The 26,057-nt window shown below is 54.6% G+C and overlaps 2 protein-coding genes across 4 annotated transcripts; both read right to left on the bottom strand.

Moving 5' to 3' along the window:
- Positions 1-7,816: 7,816 nt before the first annotated feature.
- Positions 7,817-12,737, bottom strand: MAMSTR (MEF2 activating motif and SAP domain containing transcriptional regulator). 2 transcript variants are annotated; one of them, XM_082710382.1, is made up of 9 exons: positions 12,638-12,736; positions 11,454-11,492; positions 10,619-10,800; positions 10,253-10,437; positions 9,621-9,735; positions 9,227-9,421; positions 8,689-8,934; positions 8,558-8,612; positions 7,817-8,368 (listed from the first exon to the last, which is right to left on the bottom strand). In XM_082710382.1, exons 1-9 carry the CDS (start codon positions 12,693-12,695, stop codon positions 8,085-8,087), a joined length of 1,359 nt encoding a protein of 452 aa, XP_082566508.1. In that variant the 5' UTR covers positions 12,696-12,736; the 3' UTR covers positions 7,817-8,084. The 2 variants fall into 2 exon arrangements, with proteins under 2 accessions (XP_082566508.1, XP_082566509.1); XM_082710383.1 differs by lacking the exon at positions 8,558-8,612 and having other exon boundaries at positions 12,638-12,737.
- A 1,392-nt stretch (positions 12,738-14,129) lies between these two features.
- Positions 14,130-25,853, bottom strand: RASIP1 (Ras interacting protein 1). 2 transcript variants are annotated; one of them, XM_082710315.1, is made up of 12 exons: positions 25,743-25,853; positions 25,390-25,530; positions 24,015-24,700; positions 22,351-22,706; positions 19,648-20,301; positions 18,838-18,875; positions 18,445-18,596; positions 18,223-18,338; positions 16,897-17,140; positions 16,518-16,690; positions 15,110-15,257; positions 14,130-14,536 (listed from the first exon to the last, which is right to left on the bottom strand). In XM_082710315.1, the coding sequence occupies exons 2-12, from the start codon at positions 25,524-25,526 to the stop codon at positions 14,337-14,339; spliced, it is 2,904 nt and encodes a 967-aa protein (XP_082566441.1). In that variant the 5' UTR covers positions 25,527-25,530; positions 25,743-25,853; the 3' UTR covers positions 14,130-14,336. The 2 variants fall into 2 exon arrangements, with proteins under 2 accessions (XP_082566441.1, XP_082566442.1); XM_082710316.1 differs by having other exon boundaries at positions 18,223-18,326.
- Between the last annotated feature and the right edge of the window lie 204 nt (positions 25,854-26,057).

Raw genomic sequence — 26,057 nt, 5'->3', positions numbered from 1 at the left:
ATGATCTCAGGGTCCTGGGATCAAAGCCCACATCGGGTTCTCTGCTTGGCAGGGACTCTGCTTCCCCTTCTTCCTCAGTGCTCGCACTCTCTCTCTCTCAAATAAATAATCAATTAATTTTAAAAAACTAAATAAAAATGTAAGAAAGAACATAAGGATTGGGAAGATGCTCCGCAATTGAGCATATGGAGAAACATGTTTGCCACTTGTGTTTCAGTGATTGAAGCACGTCAAGCGGTCACACCCAATGTCAAGAACGACCCATGCTTATACAGCAGAATATTTGCACTCTGACGGCCACCTCATATCTTGCAGGCCCCACAGTCTCTCCACCTGGTTCTCTTGGAGCCATTTCCTTTTGGCTTAGTACCCACAGAATGGTGCCACAGTACCCATTGTGCTGATAAGTCTCTGCCTCAGTAACTCTATTTAACTCATTCAAATTTCTGGTCCGAATTTAGATTTTCTATTTATTTTTTTATTTTATTTCTTTAAGTAGACTCCATGCCCAACCTGAACTCATGAACTCATGACCCTGAGAACAAGGGTCAATGGTGTACCCCCACTGAGCCAGTCAGGTGACCCCCCCCATGTGATTTTATACAGCTGGAATGGGGTGATGGTTGCTGGACCAGGGTTTGCTATTTTAAAAATAAATAAATCCTTAATTATTTTGTCTATACATTTGGCATTCTCTCTTTTAATGTACATTTTAAATGTATTGGGGGACGCATTGCATGGTCCTTAGTTAAAACAACAACATGATTGGCAGTCATTTCCAAAGATGGTCATGACCCCATCTCCCCATAACTCTAACCACCCAGATCTTCCCCCGCCCATCCCCATCTCAGTACATGGCACTGTCCATTCACTTCGACTAAAAACTTAACTCACTCTAGATTCTTGCTCTCACATTCCATCCACCGGCAAGTTCTGCCGACTTTCCCTTCAAAAAATACCCTGAATTGGACCTTTCCTTCCTCTACCATCACCACTCTATCCAGGTCACCACCACCTTTGCCTGGACACCTACAAAAGTCTCTTTCAAAACATACTAAGGGGTGCCTGGCTGGCTCAGTTGGTAGAGTGTGCAACTCTTGATCTTGAAGTCATGAGTTCAAGCCTACTTAAAAAAAAAAAAAATGTGTGTGTGTGTGTGTGTGTGTGATTCTGTATCACAATGCCAAGAAAGCTAGGATGTCAAGACTATATTGAAGACATGCCTTGAAGAATGGGTTTGATTTTCACTACCAGCAAGCAATGATGGTGGACCAGTGAGGTCATGGTGGAAGTGCAGCGAAGAGACCCATGAGATGACCAGATTTCAAAATTCACCATAAAGCTAAAGTTACCTTGACAAAATTGTACTGGCATAAAAGATAGACAGATCGGGGCTCCTGGGTGGCTCTGTGGGTTAAAGCCTCTACCTTTAGCCCAGGTCATGATCCCTGGGATTCAGCCCCACATTGGGCTCTCTGCTCAGCAGGGAGCCAGCTTCCTTCTCTCTCTGTCTCCCCCTCTCTGCCTACTTGTGATCTCTGTCAAATAAATAAATAAAGGGGCTGCCTGGGTGGCTCAGTGGGTTAAGCCTCTGCCTTCAGCTCAGGTCATGATCTCAGGGTCCTGGGATCGAGCTCTGCATTGGGCTCTCTGCTAGGCAGGGAGCCTGCTTCCTCCTCCCTCTCTCTCTCCCTCTCTGCCTACTTGTGATCTCTCTCTGTCAAATAAATTTAAAAAATCCTTTAAATAAATAAATAAATAAATAAATAAAATCTTCAAAAAGGGGGGGGGGCACCTGGGTGGCTTAGTGGGTTAAACCTCTGCCTTCGGCCCAGGTCATGATCTCAGGGTCCTGGGATTGAGCCCTGCATCGGGTTTTCTGCTTAGCAGGGAGCCTGCTTCCCCTCTCTCCCTGCCTGCCTCTCTGCCTACTTGTGATCTCTGTCTCTCTGTCAAATAAATAAATAAAATCTTAAAAAAAATAGACAGATGGAGTCCATCAGAGTCTAGAAATAGACCACACACATCCATGGTCCTTGATTTATGACAAAGGCATCAATGCCGTTTAGGCGAAAGATGAAAGACCTCGTCAATAAATGGAAGCGATCTAACATCCACAGAGAAAAGGTGAACTTGACCCCTTCCTCCCACGATTCACAAACACTAATTCAAGATGGATCATAGACCAAAATGTGAAAGGTAAAAAAGCATAAATCTTTTATTTTATTTACCTATTTGACAGACAGAAAGAGATCACAAGGAGGCAGAGGAGTGGTGGAGGGGGGGAGCAGGCTCCCTGCTGAGCAGAAAACCTGATGCGGGGCTTGATCCCAGGACCCTGAGATCATGACCTGAGCTGGAGGCAGAGGCTTAACCCACTGAGCCACCCAGGTGCCCCAGCATAAAGCTTTTAGAATAAAACATGGGAGGAAAATCTTCATGACCCTGAGGTGGGCAAAGGTTTCTTTCTTTTTAATGATACCCCCTTAGGGGGATTTCCTTTTTTTTTTTTTTTTTTTAAGATTTTTGTTTACTTATTTGACAGAGAGAGGGAACACAAGCAGAGGAAGTCGGAAAGGGAGACACAGGCTTCCCGGTGAGCAGGGAGCCTGACACAGGGCCCTAGGACCATGACCTGAGCCAAAGGCAGATGCTTAATGACTTAAATTTTTTTTTTTTTTTAAGATTTTATTTATTTATTTGACAGAGAGAGAAATCACAAGTAGGCAGAGAGTCAGGCGGAGAGAGAGAGAGAAGCAGGCTCCCGCTGAGCAAAGAGCCCGATGCGGGGCTCGATCCCAGGACACCGAGATCATGACCTGAGCCGAAGGCAGCGGCTCAATCCACTGAGCCACCCAGGCACCCCAATGACTTAAAATTTTTTTAAGAGACCTCTAGTAGCTCAGTGGATTAACTGTCTGCCTTTGGCCTAGGTCATGATCCCAGGATCCCCACACTGGACTCCCTGCTCAATGGGGAGCCTACTTCTCCCTCTCCCTCTGCCTACCACTCTCCTTGATTGTTCTGTCAAATAAACATTTTTTTTTTTTTTAAATAAAGTAGTCTCTATACCCAGTGTAGGGCTCGAACTCATGACTCGCAAATCAAGACTCGCACGCTCTACTAGCTGAGCCAGCCAGGCACCTAGTTTCTTAACTAATACACAACCTCCCAAAAAACAGTAACTATGGTACTTAAGATCATGACCATGAGATCATGACCTGAGCAGAATAATATGGACATCTTCCTAGACAGCCCACACCGATTCCTGGCTCTTAACTGCAGGCTCTCAAGACACCAGATTCATAATCTAGTCCAGAATTTTATCTGGGGTCCCAGGAACATAGCAGTATCATCTGTCTCCTATATCTTGCACCCTCTAGGACATCATACCATCCCCATTCTCCAGATTTTTTAAAATTTATTTTTAATTTATTTTCAGCATAACAGTATTCATTGTTTTTGTACCACACCCAGTGCTCCATGCAATCCATGCCCTCTCTAATACCCACCACCTGGTTCCCCCAAACTCCCACCCCCCCCACCAGATTTTTTTTTAATCAATTGCAGAGTAAAGCTAATCTGGTCCATATGCTTCAGATGATCTTAAATATACATTATTATATACTATAAGCCAGCAGGGCCCTGAGCTGGGAGAAGGCAGTAATATTTCCTAAAGAACCTGAGGCTAGAGGCACCTGGGTGGCTCAGTGAGTTAAGCCTCTGCCTTCGGCTCGGTCATGATCTCAGGGTCCTGGGATCGAGCCTCGAATCAGGCTCTCTGCTCAGTGGGGAGCCTGCTTCCCCCTCTCTCTCTGCCTGCCTCTCTGCCTACTTGTGATCTCTCTGCCAAATGAATAAATAAAAGCTTTATAAGGGAAAGAAAAAAAAAAAACAAAAAAAGAACCCGAGGCTGGTTTGTCTGCTTAGAGCGGCCCCTGTTAGGAACTGAATTTTGCCTCCCAGGAGGGATTATGTTGAAGGAAGGCCTGAGCCCCAGGACCTGTCAACGCAACTTATTCGGAAATAGGGTTTTTGAAAATGTAGTCAAGATCATTAGGGGGGGGCCTAATCCAATAGGACTGTGTCCTTTTTAATTTTTTTTTAAAGATTTTATTTATTAGAGCAAAGCAAGAGAGAGCACAAGCAGGGGGAGTAGCAGAGGGAGAGGGAGAAGCAGACTCCCACTGAGTGGGGAGCCTGATGTGTCTAGACACCCAGGCATGTCTAACATCACATATCTGAGATTCATTCATGTTCTTGCAAGTTTCAGTCATTCACCGCCTTTTCACGGGCTGTTGATCTGTTCCTCCATTTGATGGATGCTCGGGTTATTGCCAGTTCGGGGCTATACTCTCATGAACATTGGCCCATATATCTTTGTGTAGGCATGTTATCCTATCTCTTGGGAAAATACATAGGAGTGAGGTCTTCTATGAGGGCACAGAGGAGAATGGACTTTTCTGGTGTCCCCCACCAGGCAGGGGCTGGGCTCAAATTCTGAACGCAGGGTTGGCCCCAAATTTGGTTTCCGGATCCCAAGGGGAGGAGAGAGGCCTGTCCCCCCAGGAAGTGCAGGATCGAGACTCCCATTTGCCTATTTTCCCCCCAGTTCAGCCACCTGCTCCGTCCCTACCCTGGCTCTGGGGTCCTCACCACTAGGCTGCCTGGGTTCTGGAAGTCCCCTATCACCCACCCCAAGGGATAAACAAGACTTGAGGTTCAGAAGAGATAACAGCCCAACAGACTGGGGATGAAAAAGGGGACGACATCAAGCCTTGTGCATGGCCCCCATGGGGGCAGCCATGTGATAGAGGAATGGAAGTCAATCCACCCCAGGGGGGCGGTGACAAGGGCGGACGCCTCATGAAGGTGTCCCACGCCAGGTGTGGTTCTAAGCGCTCTGCACACATGAACTCATTCAATCCCCAGCCGACCGCGTGGAGAAGGTACTATTGCTCTTGTCCCCATTATCAAGATGAGACAACTAAGGCCCAGGGAGGTTCAATGGGTCACCCTAGGCCATGGAGAGTGATGGAGAGATGCGTCCACCCAGCTCGATCTTGACCGGGGAGAGGAGACTCTCGGTTGCCATGGCACCAGCCCCTGTGTCATCCGTCCCTGGGGGTGTTTCCCCGGGGGAAATTCACACTCTGTAATGGGACTGCACTCGATGATGGTGGATGGGGGATTGTCTTGGGGTGTCTGGTGGAGTTGGATGCTAGGGGGGGCGACACCCTGGAGGTGCAGAGGGAAAATAATGGAATGGAAATCAACGATGGGGAGCAGCAACAGAGGGGGGTGCATGGTAACATAGACCAAGGAGGGAGGGAGAGACAGGGGTGGAGGGAGAAATGGGGAGGGGCAGGGGAGGAGGAGAAAGAGAAAAATGAGTATATTCTCCAGTCTCCTCAATGTGTCCTTCCGGAGATTATGTCTGTAAGACAAATGGATAGGGGCTCCTGGGTGGCTCAGTGGGTTAAGCGGCTGCTTTTGGCTGGGGTCGTGATCCTGCAGTTCTGGGATCGAACCCCGCATTGGCCTCCCTGCTCAGTGGGGAGCCTGCTTCTTCCTCTCCTTCCATGCTCTCTCTCTCTCTCAAGTAAATAAATACAATCTTAAAAAAGAAAAGAAAGGAAATTGATAATTTTGGTCATTTTTCAAATATATTCTTGGTCTTTTTCATGTGTCGACTGAGCTCATGGGACGGCAATGCGGTGCTCCCCATCTTCCTGTGTCCCCCTTTGTTCCAGCCCTGGGGTGCAGTGCAGTCCTCTCCCCGGGGCACCAGAAGGAGCAACCGGAATGTGTGGAGAAGGGTTGGGTGACAGGTGGTGGGGAGTATAGGGCCCACGTCCTCTCCAGTGCTGGCTTCAAACATGTACCCAGTACCCAAGCCGGTGCACATCTTTCAAATCTCCTACCGGAAAATTCCTTAGCCTCCACCCCTTGCCCCGACTCCCTCTGGAGCTGCCCTCCTCCCCTGGACACAGGAGACAGGGGGACAGAGACTCACAAGCTCAGACTCGGGCCAAGATGGAGACAGACAGAAGCCCCACCACACCCCTTCCTGATCTTTCCTGCGCTGATGGCATCCCTTTACCAACAATTTTCAGCCTGATAGGAAGGTGCCCGCAAGCCCCAGCTGCCTCCTGCCTCCAGCCCCAAATTCTGAGGCAGCCACAGCAGCCACGCCACCTCCCTTTTGTTCCAGCAGCCCTGGCCTCACAAGGTTCCCCAGGCCGTTCCTCTGATCACCCTCCCGGTTCCCCACGGCTTCTGGTACTTTCTAGGAGTCATGGCCCCACTGCCGTGAAAATACCTGTCACCCAGCACTGGAATTTTCTTTGTGCAAATGTTCGAGGTTCACCAGAACAGAGACTGAGGCTCTGTTTTTCCAACTCTGAGGGCACAGTTCCCCTCAGATCTAGATCCCTCTTCCTGACTCTGGGCACCCAGCCCCGCATCCTCTGTGTGCTCTCTTGCATTCATTATGGCTTTTTATTTCCCATATTTCTGGTGTTTTGACATCTGGAGGGATGGCCCTTCCCAGGGCTAGCCTATTCCAGGGATAATAAAGGACTCTCCCAGAAGCGTGATTTGCATATGCAAACCAACCAATCCAGAGCCCAGACCACCCCCCCCTCTTCCTTTATGAGCTCCTTTACTCTGGACCATGATTACTCTGCTTCATCACCCCAGGACCACGTTTCAGACAACTAGGGATGGTCCCTACACCCCAGAGCCAGCTGAAATCATGCACACCAGACAATCTTAAGCCAGCTTACCCTCTCTCCTCTGTTCCTTTGCTGGGAAACCACAACAAAGGCTCTTGCTCTGGGCTCCCCTCTCCCCCTCTTGCCTCCTGACCAACAGTGAGACCTCCCCATGTGGCCACGCATGGCTTCCACACCCCCTTCTTTGGGGATCTGTGAAAATAACAAACTATATATATATATATGTATTTTTTTTTTAAGTAGGCTCCACGTCCAGCATGGAGCCCAATGCAGAGCTTGAATTCACGACCCTGAGATGGAGACCTGAGCTGAGATCTAGAGTCTGCCACCAAACCGACTGAGTCACCCAGGTGCCCCAACCAAGGATCTTTTCCATGGAGGTCATTCCGATCCATTGGCTTCCCCACACCTGAATAATAATAAAACCTACACTTTACAAGATTTTGCTGCTAAGGGCTTCCTCTGTGACCTTCCTCCCAGGAATGCCCTGGGGTTCAAGGTGCCCAGCAGTCTACGCCCCACCCTCTCCTCATGACCCACGGCCTCAAACTGACCAGAGGGGTGTAGTGGAGTCTCCAAATATGGTCCCCAATGACCATGACTCCAAGATGCATACATCTGTGTAGCCCCCCCCCCTCGCATATCCCGCCAGCCCAACTTGCATCAGCCAATGGAGTGTAGTGAACGTGACACTGGACCAAGCTCGGTCTTTGTGACACTGGCAGCTTCTGCTCCCCCCTTGAGCAATGCTTGCTTTGGAGGACCCTGAGGTACTGTGTAGGGAACCCAGTTACCCTGTCGGAGAGACCACAGCCCAGCTGGCTCCAGCCTACTAGCCATTCCTGCCAAGGCGCAAGACACGTCTGAGCTACCTTGAATGGTCCAGCCCTCTTGGACCCTACTCGACTGCAGCCCTAGTTATATGATGCTGGAGAATCACCTTGCTGAACTGGTCAACCCATGAAATTGTGAGTGAGCCTTCTCTCTTGCACCCAAAAAATACAGACCACCTTCCCGACTCCCATCTAGTTGGCAGCACTAGGGGAGGGGAGAAGTCGGGAACAAAAACATCCAGCAGGGAAGCAGCAGGCAGCTTGTTTGCTCTGGCCAGCAGCAAATGACACATCCCGGCCCCCAACCACACAACCATAGAGGGGATCACATGGAGGTCAGGCAGGGGAAAGTCCGGTGGTTAGCATGTCAGCAGCGGTTGGGGGGCGCCCAATGAGGATGAGAGGTGTCTCTGATTCTGTGTCTGTGGTGGGAGGGGCTCTGCCGGTTGTCCGACCCCCTCCTTTGAGAGTCTGTCTCAGTGACCTTCCCATCCCCTGGAAACCACAGCACCCATCACCATGGATCCGCCAGCAGGTCCCACAGCCGGGTTCCACTGGAGTCAGATAAGTCAGCAGAGAAGATGCTGGGGGCTGGGGAGCCACAGCCTAGCAGGGGACCCCCACTTAGAGCCTCCAGCCAGTCCAAGGAGTCTGTGGGGCCCCTGGGAGAGGGGGACGGGGAGTTTGTAGGGGACGGGAGCGAGGAAGAGAAGACAGATGAGAGGCCTTCGGAATCCGGGGAGGAGGACAGCACGTCGAAGGAGCCGGGGAAGTCCAAGGGGATGGGGGGCAGCAGGTCTGCAGGAGAAGGGATGGAGTGTGAGTTTAGGAAGGTAGAGATACGGACCCCACTTGTTTCCAGAAATCCAAGTCCCCAGCCCACTCCTCCCTAGAACCCAGGACTCCAGACCCTAACTCCTTCCTCCCGTGGATTAGGTCTCCAGAACCTCAGCCTCCTCCTCCCCCAAATCTAGGAGTTCGACTCACCCTCAGGCTCCACCTGATCCTCCAGGATGTCATCAATGCCCCGGTTCGGAAGCAACTGCGGATGGGCAGAAGCGGCGTAAGCCCGGGATCCCGCCCCATCCTGACCGAGACCCTGGCCCGCTCCCGCTCACCTGCGCCCTGCGGATGGCTTCCTGCAGCTCCTCCTCCAGCGTCAGGGCCGCTGTGGGCAGTGCCGCGGGAGGAGTCGGTGCTGGAGCCGCAGCCGCAGCCCGAAGCGGAGCCGGAGCCGGAGCCGGAGCCGGAGCCGAGGCCGGAGTCGAGGCCGGAGCGGGAGCGGCAGTCGGACCCGCAGCTGTAGCAGGAGTTTCCGGGGCACGTGCAGGAGGCTGAGCGTGAGAGTTGGCGCTTGGCTTGAGCTAGAACCGCAAAGAGGCGTTCCCATATACCACGCCCACCGGGAGCAACCCCACCCATTCGCAGCTGAGGCTCCACCCCCTGGTCTCCTCCGGGCCTTGCGCTCGCTGGTCGACCGCCCCCCTCCGGTATCGCCCCGTAATCTTTCATTGGGTTCTCTTCCCTTATGATCCGTCCATTTAGGGGTCTTAGCCACGCCCCGCGCACCTCATTGGCTATCCTTCTATCGACTTCCCGCCCCGTCCCTCTTTGTCTTCTCCTCACTGGTCCATACGCACGTAGCCCCGCCCTCACCGAGCCCTGCCTCCGGACGGCTCCCAGAGCCTTGGGCCTGAGGCGCGGCCAGGGAGCAAACGCTGGACAGTCCTCGCGCCGCGGCTTCGGCCGCTGGCGGGGCAGGGCGCCGCTGCGCATGCGCTCCAGGAGCATCGACTTAGTCCCCGACACAGGGAGGCCCCGAAGGCGCAGCTGCTGCCGGAGCTCTGAGACCTGGGGTGGGGGGGGGGGGCGGGAAGAGGCCTTGCTGGGAGGGTTCCGAGGCGCAGGCGGGAGCTGGGGCTGGACATTTGGAAACCAGGGACTGCCAGATCGGCTCCTGGGTCTCCGATGGGGCAGAGGCTGCGGGGTTAGACCTGTGGGTACCCACCGAGGGAGAGGGCCAGCCTGGGAAGTTACTCCCCATACTCACCGTCAGCTCCTCCAGCTTAAGGGTCTGAAGTTCCAACTTGTGTGGAGGGGGCAAGGGGCTGGGGACTCCAGGTGGGGAGGGAGTGAGGGCAGTGGGCTTCATCCTGGCGGTAGTCCTAAGGAGGGAATCAGAGGTTAAAGGGGGTGGAGAGAGCCGGGGCATTCCAGGGTCCTCAAAGGCAGGGGCTTGTGAGGAGGAAAGAGAGGCTAATTCCTGGGGCGCCTGGGTGGCTCAGTGGATTAAGCCACTGCCTTCGGCTCAGGTCGTGGTCTCGGGGTCCTGGGATCGGGGTCCTGGGATCGAGCCCCACATCTGCCTCAGCATCCCTGCTTCCCCCACTCTCTCTGCTTGACTCTCTGCCTACTTGTGATCTCTCTCTGTCAAATAAATAAATAAAATCTTTAAAACAAAAAAGAGAGAGAGAGACGCTAATTCCTGTGCGTGGGCAATCTCTTGGGTTTGAAGCCAGGACTCCCTGGGAACTGAAGGAAGAGGGACTGGGAACTTAGACTCTCAAATTGTGGGGGAGAAAGGGTTTGGGGGCTGGACTCCCCTGCTCTTGGACTCTGGGTTTGAGGGAGGAGGATGGGGAGCCTGAATTTTCCCCCAAAGAACAAAACCAGGGATCATACCTGGGAGGTGGCTGCTGTGACTTTGTCCCTTCCCATAGAGGTGGTCCTAGGGGGCCCAGGGCCAACCCTTTGGCCTGGGGGTTTACCCTGGACCCCTGTCTCCGCCCTGGGGGCATGTACTGGTGGTAGGTCAAGTTCCCCTTTGGCTTGGGCTCTCTCCAATGTTGGGAGATCTTGGGGGACTCCTGAAAAAGTGGGTGTGATGTCATATGCTTCAGCTCTGGCCCCACTGTCCTGCCTCAGCGAGTCATGCAAAGCATGGCGTTGGCTTGGCATCACCAGAAAGGAGCCAAAAGGGCAACGGCAAGGATGACCAATGCTAGCTAGACTCTCCGGGGTACTTCTCCTCACTCACTGGAGACTCACCTTCAGGGACCTCCAAGGGCTGTATTCTGATTCAAGAAGCAGGTCCCCAGGGTTGAAGAGGAAAGGGGTGGGGCCCTTGGGCGAGACTGGGGCTGGAGCTCCGGGAGCCAGAGCGGGGTCTGTGGCTAAGACCCAGGGATCTGGATCCAAGACCGGGGAGGCAGTGAAGGACCTGGAAAGGCCTGTAGACAGGAAGCCGGGCAGGGAGGGAGAACACTGTGTGGAAAAGGAGGGCACTGGAGGCCTCAGCCACCCCCCGTCCTCCCCTCACCCTGCCACCCCCCCCCCAGTGTGGGAGGGAAACCCAGCATTAGGAGGTGGGTGCCCAGACTCCTGGATCTCAGGGCAGAGGTTCCAGAATTTTATATTCTCCAGAAAGGCAGGAATCATGTCCTCAGTCACTAAGGGGTGCGGTGGCTGAGGATCAACAGATTTTGGGGTTTTTTCTGGAGCAGCTGTGGGGCCAGCACTCCTGGTTCTTGAGGAGAGAGAGAAGCCGAAAGCCACATCCTGAGATTCGAGTGCGTGCCAAGTGTGGAGTCTGGGATGCCTGTCCTCTCCAAAGAAACGGGATCTGGACTCACGCATATCGTCGGAGTGGGAAAAGTCATAGAGAAGGAAGCAGAGCTATGAGGGGGGTGGGGGAGCCAGGAACCTGTAATCTGGGGTCCTCAGGAAGGAACAGGATCAGACTTAGAGGTATCCCTGGTATAGGGGCTGGGGCTCAGGAATCAGTGCCTGACATCTGGCAGCTGCACTCCGGGGCGCCCCCCCCTCCACGCCCGGTGGTGGGCCTCCATTCATCCATCCCCTCCCTTTCAGGGCCCACACTTACTTGGGTCCTGATACCGTCTGTGGATCCGAAGCTGGAGGACTATGAAGGGAGGAGGGGGGCAGGAGGAGAAAGGCGGGAAGGGAGTGTCCAGGAGCCTGGGCTGGCAGGCCGTGTGAGTTGCAGTTGGCAGGACCTACATGCCAGCCCCCTTACACACCCCATGCAGGCGGGTGGGCCGGCAGCTTGTTCCCTCTCCTGGGCCTCCCGCCTGCTCCCTGCTCCCTGCCAGAGCTGTTCTGGAACCAAGAGCCAGCCCTGCCCCCAGCTCCACCTGCCCCCTTCGTGAGCACGTGCCCACCCCCACCCAAGGCATGATCACCATCTTGGCAGCCTGACCTGTGGGCACCTCACCTCTTCTCGTCCATGCACTCCCGTTTGCACAAGCCTGCTTCCTTCTGTGTAGCCCTGGGGCCTCCCCACACTCACTCCCTCTGCGCATGCATCTCCCTGGGCTCTGGTCTGGTACCTGAGCCACTTTGGGGCACTTGCACCCTTTGATATACTTCCTCCTTGGCTCACTCTGCCTTGGCACCCACCCAGCCTTACTGACACCTCTTTGCACATTTAGGATTTGGCTTCAGGTTCTGGATCAGGGGTCTCTCTGGGCACATTGCCCGTGCACTCTCTGGCACACTCCTTGTACTTTGGGGACTAGTGTCTTTGTACCCACCCAGCATATTCATTTGCATGCTCGTATGCCCTTGGCCTACTGAGGAACTGACAGCCAGTGCCACACTCCCTTGCACACTTCCGGTCTGCATTGGGACCTAAAATACAACCTTTGCATGCTCAAGGTTTGCTACAGTGCACTGTCCCCTCAGCAACACTCCCACACTGCCACACTGCCCACTCCCTACTCTGTGCACTCCTCCTCTTTGCATGCATTTCAATTTAAGCCCCTGCTCCTTTACAATACCTGATCTGCAAACCCACCCCTAGCCACCCACTCCTCACTGTTTACAGGAACATGGCGTTGGCCATTTGCACCCTCCTTGAGCCCCCAAAACTCAGCCCCTTTGCTTGGGCCTCTTTTATACACAAATGACCTTTTGCCCAGAAAACACCCGCCTTGTTGGTCCCACAGCCCCCCTCCCACCTCTCCTACCACACACATTACCCAGGAGTATTTCAGTCCCAGGACCCAGAAGACCCCTTCCCTGTATGCATAGAGAGAAGGCTCTCACCAGATCTGAACTTAGAACGAATGATTTGGGAGCGCTGAGAGGAAGTCGCGAGAGTCATTGCCAAATCTGTGATGGGGACCTGGACTGAGGGGAGGACAGGGTCCCCATGGGAGGAGGGTCAGAGTGGAGGTCAGGAGGCTGCCCCTCCATGTGAAGGCAGCAGGGAAAGGGCCTTGGGGGCTTAGGGATAGGAGAGGCCTTGAGTCAGAACTTGGGGGAGGAGGGCCTGGGAGCCCGGAATCCTGGTTGAGGGCCCCAATTCCTGGAGCCTGGGGGAGAAAATACTGGGATCTATGAAGGGAGACCCTTCACCCACGGGGTGAAGGGACAGCTCAATATTCTGAAGGTACTAGAATCCAACACCCTTGATCAAGAGGGGAAAGGGACCTGGTACGTTCCTGCGGAATGGGAAGGGGCTTTGCCACCTGCGTGGGTGGGTGTCAGCCACCATGGTCTGTGAGGAAGGGACTGGGACCAGAGAGGTGACAGAAGAGTTAAGGTGGGATCCCCCCACCCCCATCCCAGGGGCTTCTCACCAGGTGAGCTCCACGCAGCAGTGCTCTGGAGCGGGTTGAGTCCCCTGGTCTAGGCTGCAGGCCGCAGGGTCCGCCCCACCAGCCTAGGACCGCCTAGGACACCCCTTTCTAGGGCGTGCCAGGAGCCTGTGGAATGGGGCGGGGCGGGGTAGGGGAGACTGGAGACCCGCCTGGGACCCTGAGAAGGGGCGGGAGCACGGGCTGGGAGGGACTGGGGCGGGGCGAACGTCGAGGTTCCCAGAGTCGCTCCTTCTCCGCGTCCTGGGGCTGCGGGGACGGGCGGGGCAGTGGCGGGCGGACTGACAGAAGCAGGTGCCTGTAGAGGGGCGCCGGTTGAGCAGCGGGAGCAGGTGGTCGCGACCCAAGCCTGCGGGCAGGTGTCACCTGTCGCTTATTTTTTCCCTGACGCAGCAGCAGGAGTCGGATTTAGGGGAGTGGAAAATTCAAACTGGAGCCCCGAACTCCTGGATCCGAGGGATAAGGGGGCTGGGGACCTGGACTCCCGGGTTTGAGGGAGGAGTTGGGTGGGGGCCCGGACTTCCGGATGTGAGGAAGGAGGGATGCCAGCACAAGGACGAGAGGTGTTGGGATTCGGCATTGTGCCCCACAGGCAGAAATGTCCAGATGGGGGCTGGGGACCCGGACTCCTGGGTCTGACGGAGAAGAGGTCTGTACTATAGTCTTTGGGGTCGGAGGGAGAGAAGTCTGGTTCCCTCCGGCAGGACTGAGGGCCTGGTATCTGGCAGACCAAGCTTAGAGCTCTGTCCTGAAATGCGTGGGAGGCCCCAGGGCTCCGGGTTTGGATTTCACACAGCAGGGCAAGCTGAGGCCAAGGCTATAAATACCTCCTCGGACTCGGCAAGAACCCAACACTCTAGTCGAGGACCCTGGTGCTCTAATCCGCAGAAAATCATCACCACCAGCGTTCCCGTGTCTTACAAGTGAGGCGCTGCCAATACCACAGATACCTTTATTGCTCCTTGCGCTCACATCCCAAGCCCATCTTCCCATTGTCCCAACCTCTACTACCCGAAAACTCAAACTCCCGGCATCCCACGCGGGGAAAGAACTACAACTCCCAGAGAGCTCTGAGCTCAGGCGGGCTCCGGGGATTAGCTGCTGAAGAATTATTCAAGGTTCGCGCGCTCGTTTGTTATTGGCTTTCAAGGAGGCGGGGCCACGGGAGGTCCGTGGCGGTGATTGGCCGGCAGTTCCTGCTGCTCAAGATCCCAGAGGAGGCGGCGGAGCCTGCGCAGTTCACGGTGTAGGGCGTCGTCCGTCACAGGACCCGTGAGGCGCAGGCGCGAGCTGCCCAAGGGCAGGATGAGGGGAGGATGGGAAGAGAAGCTTTCGAAGATGTCCCCTAAGAGACCAAAGAAGACGGAGTCAAACTCTGAAAATGGGCGTGGGGCAGCAGTGTTGGGGAGAGGCTGTGTCACTCCCGAAGGAAGGAAAAAGTTCAAAACCCCAGCAATTCCTAGAGCTGGATCCACGCAATCAGGACTCTCGGGAGTCCTCAAGGGTCATGGGAGTTGTAGTTTCAGACAGAGAAAGGCCACCGTTGCTCGGGAAACGGACGAGGTATTGGGTTCTTAGCTGCATAAGGAAGGAAGGTCTGGGAACTTAGTTTTACGTAATGGAGGGGACTGGAACCTGAACTCCTGGGTGAGGAGGGAAGGTTGTCGGGGGAAGAGACTGGGGCCCTGAAGCCTGGGGAAAAAGGGATCTAGGGGTTGAACTTATATACCCTGGGGAGGAGGGTGTTGGGGTCCATCACTTAAGTCTTGATGGAGGAGAGGGCTAAGGGTCCAGAATCCTGGGTCAGAAGGAGGAAGAGGCTGGCGCTATGGATTCCTGGGTCCTGAGACCAAGAGGAAAACAAAACAAAACAAAAAACGCTGACAACTCCAGTGCCTCTGTCCCTGTCTCTCCTCACCTGTGTCCACAGCATCTCGCTCTGCAGGGGGAGGGTCCCAGGCAGGTGGTGGCCCACGGCCAGGACCCAGCTGGTAGTGGCTGAGCAGATGGTGGAGCTGAGCAGGGGTCAGTGTGGGGTGGTCAGTTCGTAGGCTGCTCCATGAAGCCTGGTGGGAAGATCAAGTGAGAAATCTATGGTCATTACTGGGCAGCTGAGAAATCCTAAAATGGAAGGCCCTCCATAAAGGGCATGGGTGTGGTGGCTAGATTGTGGTGTCTGTGTGATATCTTCCAGACACTGTGAGGCCAGGCTGTCAGCCAAAGTGACGGTGGGAAAGAGCGCTTTCAGTGGGAAAGGGCACTTTAAATAAAATGTGATTTGGGGCGCCTGGGTGGCTCAGGTCTGTTGTCTGTTCAAGTCAAGATCCCAGGGTCCTGGGATCAAGCCCTGATTTGGGCTCCTGGCTCAGAGGGGAACCTGCTTCTCCCTCTCCCTCTGCCTGCAGCTCCCTCTGCTGTGTGCTTTTGCTTCCTCTTTCTTTCTCTGTCAAATAAATAGATAAAATCTTTTTTTTAAAAAGTGATTTGCTTCTGCATAGATGAGGATGTAGGTGTTGGTGGGGAGGGTGGAGAACAACAAAACTGGCCATTAGTTTGTATTACTGAAGCTGATGACATGTACTGAAGCCTTCATTACTGTACTGTGGCTGCTTTTTGTATCTGAAAATGTCTACACCCAACTGAGATGACATCTGAATCATCACTGGGGTAAAACCCAAACGCTGGGAACCCAGACTGCCTGGGTCCAAAAATCCCAGCTTGACTACTCATTACCTTCTGGCAAGTCACTGTGCCTCACTTTCTACATCTGTCAATTGGGTGTGGGCAGGAATAGCGACTACCTAACGGGGTGGTTCCAAGGATTCAATAAGGCAAGATTGCAAAGTGCTTTGGACACTGCCTGGTGCTTATCGAATGCTCTGTAAAAGTTTGGTAGATATAAATAAATGAAATCAAGTCACTTATTTTACCTGATTCTCAGTTTCCTTGTCCGAAACGAATTATCAGTTAATAACCTATTTCATGAGGCTTAGTCAACATTCGGTGAGAAGCGCTAGACAGTGTCAGTTGTGTCGTTTATGTTCCATGCATGATTTAACTATCACATTCCTTGGTCTCAGAGCAGACTTTCTGAATCAGCACGTCTGAGCGTTGGCCTTGGAAACTAGCATTAGTAAGTACCATGGGATTCAGATGCAGTTGGGGACACTTGTGGCTGATTTCCTTCTACTGTCGATGCATCACCCACAGTGTCAGAGCTGGGACCAGGGATAACACAAAGTCCAAGGGGAGATCCAAGGGTGAGCTGAAAACAGATCATGGCTGAGTGGGGTGGAGGAATCAAGAGGTCAGGAATCAGCAGTCACCTTGAGAAGGGAGGTGCGGGGCACGCAAAGGAGGTTCACAGCTATCGAGAGTTTCCGGAAGAATTCAGTGGCAATGTCACCCAGCCCGGCCCCCTGCAGCCAGTCCAAGACAAGGTCCAAGTTCGTTCGGATTTGGACCGCTCGGGACCATTGATAGAAAGGTCGACCTTGACCTGTGGGGAAGAGTATGAAAGGCAATGGGTGTGTGGACCTGGCCCTCCCACATCCCAGATCCTTCCTATCCTTCAGCTTGGGATCTGGAGCTTGCTCTCCAGAGTCCCTAAACATAAGGCTGGATCGTGGGGCGTGGTATCTGATTTGATGTGTCTCAGAGGTTCCCGTGCTTTCCTCGCCACCCCTTCCCCAGTCTGACCCTCACCTCGTTCCATCAGCGAGTTGAGAAGGGATGCATTGGAGAAGAAGAACAAATAACCGAAAGTCTGAGACACAAGGTCCGGGTGCAGCTCACACTGGCTGGTCAGTTCCAGGGCCGCCTGGAACACGCCCAGGGTAGGTCTCAAGCCTGGAGGCATGGCCCCCAGGTCTGCGCCAGGCCCTGGCAACTCTGCCCCAGCTGTGAAAGGGTTACTATCCAGGAGAGCCGGCAGGGTTGAATACAGAGTCTAAGAACACACAGAGATGAAAACAAGTGATTGGACTGCACTTCCTGGAAGTTTCAGGGTGACAGAGCTTCTGGGAATTCTAGTCCATTCTACCTGCAACATGCTAAAGGTTCTTTGTGAGAAAATCCCTACTTTCCAGATGGGCATCTAGCATTCATCAGGTGAAGGACACCTCAAGTCTTAAGAAAGCCTCCCGGAGTTTCTTGGGAATTTTAAGACCACCTCTCCTACCTCATAGGACTTGTTATTCTCAACAGAGACAGCCCAGAGTTCCCGAAGGAAAGAAAAAGAATGAAGAGTCAGGAAGTGGGGGTTGCATGGCAGTGAGCCAGTGGAAAGTGAGACCAGGCTAAGGACAGGAAATGAGGTCAGAGGCAAAGAAGAAATAAAGCTACACTTGGCAGGGATGGACAAGAGGCGAAGCGTTGGAGGAACGGGCTTCACCAATCAAGGCTGCTAAAGGAACAGAAGGACTCTCCCCAAAGATCTCCTTTGCTGTTACAGAAAGGAACTCAGGCCCTGAGTTCCAGAAGCCTGAAACCCTAGAATTCCAAGACACCATCTTAAGGTCAAGGGTGGTGGGGGCAAAGTCTTGCAGGACTAGCACTCCAGGGAGAACCTCTGTGGCTCGGAAAAGGGAGTGAATTCAGAGCTGTAGGAAGTAAGTCAGCAAACACTGGAAGTGAGGCCAGATTCGAGAGGACATTTTATTTAAATGACAGTGTCCGGCACTGTTTGAGTCCTATCATCTATCCATCGATTGATCATCTATTAAATTTACCAGTGAACTTAGAAAACAGGTGCTTAAAAAAGTGAAAATGTTGATAAAACCATAGGTAATAAAGTTAGCCTGTCAAGAGGGGATCGTTATAGAGACAGGAAGAGAACCGGAAAGACAGGAAGTGATGTAGGCTCAAACAGGAAGTGGTACCAGAACAGCAAAGTGCTTCGGTGAATGGGAAGTGATGTCAGAGCAGCAGGGACTCTTATAAGGTCAAACAGGAAGTGACATAGGAGCGATCCGACATAATTCCAACCGGAAATGAGATTATGTCAGACAGGAAGCAGGGGAGGAGACCAACCTTGGTGAGGTAGTAGACAGACTGCTGGAAGGTACACATGATGACCTCGTCCAGGAGGGCCATGGCCTCATCACATAATTCCAAGTCATTGCAGAGCTGTGGGTCTGAGGACAGACCTGGGGGTGAGAGAGAGAACCGGAGGCTGACAGGCAGGAGCCCAAGTCCCCAAGCAGCAGGAATGACAGGGGACTTGGACAGGCTTGGGCTTGGGTCAGAGCTCACCCTCCTGGTCAGCCTCCTTCTCCATCTCCAGCACCTTCTCCTGCACAAAGCTCAGCAGCTCCGTGGTGTTGGCCATCCATAGCATGAGCGGCCGCAGCTCTACGGACACAGCCTCGGGAGTCAAGGGCACCTCGGGGACTCCCTCCGGGTGGCTGGGGAAGGAGAAAAGGACCTGTGTGTGATCTTTGCCCAATCCTCACTTTGTCCAAACCCCGAAATTAGACCCCAAGGTCTAATTGGGGACCGAGACCAATCCTCATTTCAGGGCTGGAAAAGTTGAGTGGTGAGGAAGAGCAAAAACCTACACTAAGCCAGGAATGGAGTGAAAGAGCCCCCGCTGCAAACCCCCACCCCTACATCCCTTTAATTTCTTCTCCCCAGAACTTCTCTTACTTCTCAGGCTGACGGTCTCCAATTTCCTTAATCTTTTCCTGTAGAACAGAAAGATCAGAGTCAAGGTTGTGGGGGAGGGTGGTTGGGGAGAGGCCTACGAGTTAATACCCTGGTGTTTCTAGAAGCACCTTTTTGACAGAGACTCTCCCCACTCAAATGGACTCTAACCCTCAAGCATCAGAATGGTCTCTCCTCTTCTTAGCTTTTAAAACACAAACCCTTATGATTGTGAGTGGTCTATCGCCCTCAGGTCCGCTCAAATAGTATCTTCTTACCCCGCCCTACCCCGCCCCCAACCAAGACACTTCCTTAAGCTTCTAATGAGCCCTAGCTCAGTGGGCTGGAACCCATTGGATGGAATCTTAGAACTCAGTGGGAATGGAAACCCCATTCTGGATGATTTCTCCCAGGCACTTCCATCTGTAAATCGGACAAATTTGTTCTTCCTCCCCTCCAAGAATGGTCTGGACCGCGACTACTCAAAGCCCCGCCCAAGGGGCTGCGGGCCTCAACTCCCACAATGGTCTCTCCCGACTTCTCATCCAGCGGGATCTCGCCCGATCTCCCAGAATGATTTCTCCCGTTATCCCACAGGTGCAAAGGTGGTATTTCACTGCCTTCTCTTCTAGCACCGTGGATGAATCCACAGCTCCCAGCATCCCCGTAAGCCCCCTTGCGTAATAGCCCCAACCCCTCTTCCCGGAGCATCCTGGAAGGAGTGGTTTCAACCCGCCCACACAGCTGGAAGGTGGAGAGGAGGCGTGGCTGGGGAAAGAACCTGGGGCGCCGACGGTGGCGGGAGGCACTCACCCAGACAGCCTCCTTGATTAGACGGGCCAGGCGGCCCAGCAGGCGTGGGAGGTGGCCCAGCTCCAGTTCCCGGGCTGAATGCTGCACGCACAGCGCCAGCAGCGTGGCGGGCCCGAGCGGTGGCAGGTCCCCAGCGCCCGCAGCCGCAGCGCGCACAATCTCGCCCAGGAGCGCCTCTTCCTCGCGCGGCCGGAAGCGCAGCACCGGCTCGCGGCCGTCTAAGTAGGCCGCCAGCGCCTCGCCCCGCTCCTGCAGGCCCCGGCCGCATAGGCGGCAAGAGAAGGCCCAGCCGGGACCCGGCGGGGCGGCCCCAGGGCGGGCGGGCAGCCAGGACGGCCGCGCCGGCCCCGAGCCTCCAGTGCGGGGGTCCTTGTACATGAAGAGGAAGTGCTCACCCAGCCCCAGTAGATCGCCAGGGTGCAGCTCCGCCTCCCGCAGCAGGAGGCACCCGTTGTGCGTGACTGGGGCACCCCGGGATGGGCGCACCATGGCCGGGGGCTCAGGTCCCGCTCGCACAGTGCAGTGCCGCGGCAGGATGTCAGGGGCATTGAGAAAGGTGTCCACATATGGGGCCGGGGACCCCCCGCGGGCCGAGGAGTTCCCGCCCCGGCCAAAGACATGCTGCTCCCGCGTCATCACATATACCACGAAGTCCTGGAGGGGAAAGGAAGATACAGGAGGGACAGCTCCAGGCGAAATGGACACTTGCAAGGAGGACCTTTTGTCACACCCAACTCGCCCATCAACCACCTTCCTTAGAATGAACACTTCCAAGGAGATCTGTTGGGATGTCAAGGACTCACCAATTACCTCCACCCAAGCATGCATGAGTGGACCTCTCAAAGGCACTTCCTGTGACAGACTGCCCCCTAACACTCATCTTGAAGATCAGCTGCTTATAAGGAAACTCCTTTCTTTATAGGGGCTCTAGAATTCCCCTCCCTCAAATTGTTGATGGTTTCTAGGAAGCCTTTGTCCAGTAGACTCTCCCATCTTCTCACCTCCTCTGAATGGACCCTAACAAGGCAATCCGTTCCCACAGTACACTTGTCCCACAACATCCAGCTCAAAGAACAGGTGCTTCCAAGAATATCACACCCCGCTACTAAAATGGACTGTCCTATTACAAAGAATGGAACTTTCCAAGGAAATCTTTCTTTTAGGAACCCCATGATGGAGACTACCAAAGACGTTTCTCCTTCCAATAACAGCTTCTCTGAATATTTCCAAAACAAGGGATAGATATCTCTAAAGAGATTCCCCCTTCGAACAAAGGTTTCTTCCATTTTCTCCACCCCACAAGTATGCACCCCACAAGTATGCACTCTGGGGAGACACCCCTTTCTACAATGAACTCTCATTTTTCCCCAACCCATGCTGGACTCACTTCCAAAGAGACATAGTACTACAATGGACTTGTCTACTACCCTCATTCCCATGATAGAGAATTCCAAAGATGGCCACTCACGACTACATGAGTGCAGATAAATTCCCCTCTATGAGAGATTCACCTCTTACTCCTGATCCCAAGGAAGAAAGACTTCCAATGAAGCCTCTTTCTTAAAAAGGAATTTCTTGTGAACCTCACTCAAAAGAATGAATGCTTCCAATGTTTTCCCCTCTTCCAATAAGAGACTCTCCTGTACTCCCAGAACAGATCCTTCCAATTTGAGTATCTTCCCAAAATAGACCTTCCTATTCTCCAACCTTGCCTGGAGAAATAGGCTGTTGTAATATATGCAAACTCCTCCCTATAATGAACTTGCCCCATCCTCTTGCCCCAACAAGGAAGAATGAATTCTTCTAAGCGAGCCCTTCTCTAAATAGTCTTCCTCATTCACTCAATTATAAAGCCAGGCCACCTAACCCAATTGATCACTCTCTATGACAGTAAAAATGGGACTAATCACTAAGTTCCACCAGTGGCCTTTCCCACTGATTCCCAGAAGCACCTGTTGAACGTGACTTGTACCACTTGACTGTTACCCAAAGTTGAACAACATCATGAAAATGACTCTCCCAATCATCACCTGCACAAAAGTGAGTATTTCCAATAATACATTATGTTTCTATTAATGAAATAATTTCCCAGTAACCCACTAGTAATTTTCTAACTCCTAATCCTTTCTCCCCCTTTGCTTCCTAACACTCAAGCAAGTTCTATTGTCACCCAAATATAAAAAATAGAAGTATGAGTATCACCTACCCCCATCAACAATAGTCAGATCGTTCTAGTGTAAACCAGCACATTTAAAGAATGGATTAGTCCACTCCTTTCCAAAAAATGCAGGCTTATCCAGAACAAGATTCCATTCATCCATCAAATTATCTTCTTCCCAAACAAAACAGACACTTCCATTACTCCTCATCAAGAAACAGAACCTTACAAGGAGATCCCTTTTTTACAATAGACTCTCACAACCCCTCCCCACCAAAGACAGTGCTTTCCCTCAGTTTGGCATGAAATGAGCCATCGGCTACTTGTTCTTCCATCCAGATCTTTTCAGCCGTCAACCCCCACCACCACCACCTTCCCCCGGCCCTCCATGCCCCATCTCTGACAATATCATCTCCTACACTGGAACCTTAATGGGGCATACCCGAGACTACCAAATCGCAAGGAATTCTGGGAGTTGTAATTTTGTCTCCCTGCCACGGAAGGGTAGAGCATAGGTCTCTTCCAGTGGGATAGACTGCGCTTACCTGGGCGTCTTGGTAGCCCTGGAGCAGCAGGAAGTAGGGACGGTTGCTGGGGGCCTGGATGAGGCACTGGGTTAACTGATCGAAGTCGCCAGGGTCTGTGGGTCCGATCTGGGCGTCCGCTGCCCCCGGGGCCATGCTCAGTGCCTGCTGCCGGCGCTCCTGCTGCCGCCGCCGCCGCCCCTGCAGGCTGAGCTCTGACACGCTGCGCCGCAGGGACAGGTTTTCCGAGCGCTCTTTGCCCCCAGTCCCAGCCGGGGGCCCTGACCCCGACCCCGGGCCGGGACTGGCTAGCGCCGCCCCGCCGGACGCCGCCCGGGAGCGGTTCTTTTGTGGCCGCCACGAGGGGGCGCCCGTGCCTGCCGAGAGACATGGAGGGATGAGACTGGAAAGAGGCCGGTTGTGAAGAGACGAAGAATTTACAGAGAAATGAGGCGGGTTCCCACATTTAGGTTTTTGCATACGCAGTTCCCTGTGCCTGGAACACACTTTCTGCCTGACTCCTACCCACCTTGCAGTTTTCAGCTCAGAAATTCATTCTTTCAACTGTTTTTTGAGGGGGAGGGGGCACCTACTACGTGCAGGGCACTGCTGCACCACACCGGGCCCAAGGAGTGAACTGATTGTTCTCACCAGGCTGTAAAACATAGCAGGGTGGGACCCTCACCTGTCATTTGCTCACTGCATTCCCCCACGGCCCTAAATAATGTGTGGCTAACAGTAGGCCCTCAACGAATGCTTTTGGGAGTTGGGGGGAGAGAGCGATGGTTATAATCGCCATTCTTTATTAAGCAACTACTATGTGCCAAGTCTTGTACTAAAGCCCTGTTATACATGATCTCATCTCACCTTCGCCTAGGGTTTCACTCAGTTTAACTGGCAAAGGATAGATTGGAATTCAAGCCAGAGTTCAAAGCTCATGCGTATAACTACTACAACACTTTGTCTCTCAAAGGGAGACTCAGAAACAGAAAAGCTGTAGAAGGCTCCCTGAGCGGCCCGTGGCCCTGAGCCAGGCCCCATCCCTGCCAGACCCGGCTCCGTGCGCCCTGTTCCACCAAAGGCATCACCTCCTGTTCCAGGCCCGGCCTTCTCCGTGACTGGGCCGGCATGCAAGCATGACCTTCCTCGGCCTCTACAAACACTCTCTCTCTTCATTTCCCTTGAGCCACCCTCAAGTCTCCCATTCACACTCTGCAGTCCACAGAGCCTAGGGCACCTGCTCCAAGGCCAGCTCCCCTGAGGCTCCGCCCTACTCTAGGCCCAGATCAAGTAGTCCATTTATTCACTTCCCAAGTCCCTTCCCCTTATACGCTTAATCTACACGGGCCTGGTCCCTCATGAACCCCTTCAACCTATTGCTCTGAGAGGCTTCCTGCCAGAGGCCAGGCTGCCACTCAACACCTCTGTTCTGCAGGCCCCGCCCACCAGCTCTGCCAAAACCTCTGGCCTGGCCCCAGCCCCACTCCCCACTAGACCTGGTGCTATAGGTCACACTCCCAGTCCTCTTCTCTCCCGCGGGTCCCGCCTCCAGCCTACGACTCGTAGCTCCAGTCCAGCCCGGATCCCGCCCGGCCCCGGCCCCGCCCCCAGCCCCGCCCCCACCTCCCGCAGGCCCCGCCCTAGCCCGCAAAGCCCCGCCCCCAGAATCCGGCTGGCGGGCTCACCATCACTGTCCGCCGCCCCGAAGGCCTCCTGCTCCAGGCGGCGCGCCTCCTCGCGGCCCCGCAGCTCGAAACGCCGCGCCCAGCCGGGCCGCGCTCGCCACAGCTCCTGCACCAGCAGTGGACGCTCCGAGTCGCCCAACACGCGCAGGTGCTCCGCCCGCCAGTCGCCGCTGCCCATGCCGCCCGCCGCTGGCCGGCCCAGCGCGTCGCACAGCGCGAAGGCGTCCACGCAGCTGCTCTCGCCCGGGCTGCCGGCGGGGCTGCCCGCCAGCCCATAGCGCTCCAGCGCCTCGGCCACCAGCTCACGTGCCGTGGAGCGCGCGGTGGCCAGTACGCTCTTGTAGTTGGCTCCCGACGCCAGCCCGGCGCCGAAGATCTTGAGGACCCCCGGGGGCGCCGTGGCGCGCGTGGCCAGCGGGGGCTCGGGGGCCACGCCGGCTGACAGCTCCGGCAGCTTCTTTTCGCTGGCCCAGCGCTGGGCGCCCCCTGGAGTCCCGGGGCCTCCCGCGCCGCCGGACCCCGTGGCCCCGGTCCCCGAGCCCCGAAAGAGCTGGGAGATGCGCTTGGCGCGACTCCCCGAGGCTCCTCCGGCCGCCTTGACCGCGCCCACTCGCCGCAACTCCACGTGCGGCGGCGGCGGGGGCAGCGGCTCGCTGCTGCGGCTTCCCGTGTCCGAAGACGACGACCTGGGAGTCCGCCGGGGAGTGGAGGCGGGAGAAAGACCCAGAAAGACAGGCAGAGAAGGGAGTAGATGGTAGAGAAGGAGGGAGGTGGGCAAAGATCCAGACAGAGGGGACAGAGACCCAGGAGGAAGGGATGGCGGCGGTGGGGCGGGGGGAATGGACAGAGACCCATTGAGAGGGAACAGGGAAGCAGAGAAAGGGCAACAGAAACCCAGAGAAAAAGAGGGACGGAGCCCCAGAGAACGAAGAAGATGGGAGACAAGGTACCCACAGAAGGGTGAGAGATTGGGGGTGAGGGCGGGGGGGGGGGTGTGTGAAGCAACAGAGATGAGGTTGGGCAGAGGCCAGAAGCAAAGAGAGAGATAAATACATAAATAAAAGGCAAGTCCCCCAGAAGGAAATTCCAAGAAGCAGGGAGGGGAGGAAGGAAGGTGAACCAAACCCCTGTTTCCCCATCCCCTTGTCCATCCAGCCTAACCCCATCTACAGCCCCAGGACTCCCCACCCTGGGCCTGAGAGCGCTAAGGCCCACGGTCTCCTCCTGCCTGCCAGCTCACTTGCCTTTCAGGACAAGAACTGGAAGCCAATCCCTGGGGCCCCTGGCATTACCCGGCACAGAGACTGGGTTATAAACGGGGACAAATGGGAAGCAGATGGGACAGGGGAAGGAGTCTGGGGTGGAGGGGACTCACTTAACAGAGGCAGCACTGGGCCAGCGACGTCCCAGCTTGGCCAGCTGCTTCCTGGGGGAATTGATCCACAGGCCCACGGGGAGATGGAGCTTCCCGAAGCGGGGGCTTCCGCCCTCCTTCCGCTCACCAGATAGCATGGCCCTATGGAAGAGTGGGTAAGACCCCAAATTCTGAGGCCCTGAGTGGCTGGGTAGGGACAGAGGGGGACTGAGACTCCTCAGTCATAGAGGGGGGCTGGGGCTCAGACATTCTGAGTAGAGGAGAAAGATGGGAGCCTAGACTCCTGGGTGCTGAGATGCCAGGTGGAGGAGAACTGACTCCTGGGTCTGGATTCCTGGGACCCTGGCACTTACCCTGCGTCAGGTCCCAGCAGCACCCTGGGGCCCTGGCTCCGTTGGCCCTGTTGGTTCCTGACCCTGCTGCTCCTGTTCAGCCTTTGCCTCTGCCCCAGCTCCCAGCACTGGGTGGGGGACAGGAAAAGGCAAGAGGAAACCCGGCAGGAAGAGCGGGGAGGGGGCGTCCTGTGAGGGGACTGGGCCTGAGGGAGGAGATCTGGGTAGGGCTGGCCTTTCCCTGCTCCTTGATTCTGGAATTACGTTTCAGCCGGTTGGGCCCTTCCACGACTCCAGGAGCTGGCTTCCCGGCCCCTCCTCTTAGACAGGAGACCA

This window comes from Mustela nivalis, assembly GCF_964662115.1.
Source record: "Mustela nivalis genome assembly, chromosome: 18".
Lineage (NCBI taxonomy): Eukaryota > Metazoa > Chordata > Mammalia > Carnivora > Mustelidae > Mustela > Mustela nivalis.
Note: the sequence above shows the minus strand (reverse complement) of the source record. Positions and strands in the feature narration are given on the sequence as shown.

Coding starts and splice junctions, on each gene's coding strand:
- RASIP1 (XM_082710315.1), bottom strand. CDS start 25,526: ATGCTATCTGGTGAGCGGAAGGAGGGCGGAAGCCCCCGCTTCGGGAAG. Junction 15,258..16,517: donor CCCGCACCTCCCTTCTCAAG/GTGACTGCTGAT, acceptor TCTTCCCACCAG/GCTTCATGGAGCAGCCTACG. Junction 14,537..15,109: donor GCGAGATGCTGTGGACACAG/GTGAGGAGAGAC, acceptor TTGGTCTCTTAG/GGGACATCTTCGAAAGCTTC.
- MAMSTR (XM_082710382.1), bottom strand. CDS start 12,695: ATGACTCTCGCGACTTCCTCTCAGCGCTCCCAAATCATTCGTTCTAAG. Junction 9,422..9,620: donor TTAAGCTGGAGGAGCTGACG/GTGAGTATGGGG, acceptor CCCCCACCCCAG/GTCTCAGAGCTCCGGCAGCA. Junction 8,613..8,688: donor AAGCCATCCGCAGGGCGCAG/GTGAGCGGGAGC, acceptor GCCCATCCGCAG/TTGCTTCCGAACCGGGGCAT.